Source organism: Fomitiporia mediterranea, assembly GCF_000271605.1.
Source record: "Fomitiporia mediterranea MF3/22 unplaced genomic scaffold FOMMEscaffold_8, whole genome shotgun sequence".
Lineage (NCBI taxonomy): Eukaryota > Fungi > Basidiomycota > Agaricomycetes > Hymenochaetales > Hymenochaetaceae > Fomitiporia > Fomitiporia mediterranea.
The window spans coordinates 204,815-205,998 of record NW_006760393.1 but is presented as its reverse complement, the minus strand read 5'-3'; the positions used below and the strand labels follow the sequence as shown (position 1 = coordinate 205,998).

General features: G+C 36.8%; 1 protein-coding gene across 1 annotated transcript; it reads left to right on the top strand.

Moving 5' to 3' along the window:
• Nucleotides 1-779: 779 nt before the first annotated feature.
• On the top strand, nt 780-1,068 carry FOMMEDRAFT_157838 (uncharacterized protein; the record flags this gene model as incomplete). Its single annotated transcript, XM_007267953.1, has 2 exons — nt 780-910; nt 960-1,068. 2 exons carry the CDS (start codon nt 780-782, stop codon nt 1,066-1,068), a joined length of 240 nt encoding a protein of 79 aa, XP_007268015.1.
• Between the last annotated feature and the right edge of the window lie 116 nt (nt 1,069-1,184).

Here is a 1,184-nt window from a genome sequence, read left to right as displayed (position 1 = left end):
TGCCTATGTCGTTGCAGGCAGAGTGCCTGCTGGTAGGACGCTGTGAGCGGAGGACTCGACTAGAGAGAACAGAGGCGACGACATAGCGTTGGGGGCAGAGGGTTGGGGAGATGGTGAAGGTAGGAGGTAAAGGAGTGACGAAGAGAAATGCGTCATTATATGCTCTCGATCTTCAGCAGTTGATTACATAAGCAACTATAATATGAGTCGTCAACTGATAGAACATTTCAATTATTGTATTTAGGTATAAAATAAAATAATTAATCTACTTTGTAATATAGTAAAAAGTAATATGACATGTATATAGCTTTCTAAACACACTGATGTAATTATTACAAGTAGATGAAATGCTTTTTACAAATATTGTAAACTATTTGTATAGATAGTCTAAGTATGATATACATATTATATACTTATAGTATACTTTTATTAAGATAATAATGATATAACAAGTGCTCTTACACTATTATATACATTAATATACCTTTTACATAAATTATAAGGCAACAATAGTTATTGTTACATTATTATATTGTAAATATTACCCTTTCTTTGAAATTATAATAAAAATGTAATGCAAGCATAATACTTTAGGCTATTATACAAAGTTAGTATAATACTTGTAATAGATTGTATTCATCCATAACACTTACTTAGCCTTTATATACATTAACATGTCTTATACAAACTTTACAATTGATTTGCAAGTCTTGTAATTACTTTACAATATATATACAATACTTATGTTACATTACAAAGTCTACAATATATTATAAGAAATGCGACTTTTTCCTGATGACACAGCTTCGCCTGCAGCCCAAATCATCTCGTTCAACGCTCCGGATCACGACCCCGGTGCACCGCTCACACTCGCTACACGCTATCGCGATACATCCATCTCCTCGCTCCAGTTAGCCACTCACGTTAATGCCAATACTCACGCTCACACCTTTAGCCAGACAGTCTCACAACTTCTCTCACAAGCGCAACCTCAACCTACACAACACGTACAACCTTACAACTGGTAGGCACACGCAATTCAACTTGCAGGGACCGAGCGACGACTAAGTCTTAGTGACTAAGACCACATCAAACGACCCAAGGACGCATTCATTGTCTTCTGTCGCGAATGCTGTTTGAAAAAGAACGAGGCAGAGGCTGCACTACCTGCAGAAGGCGACCTG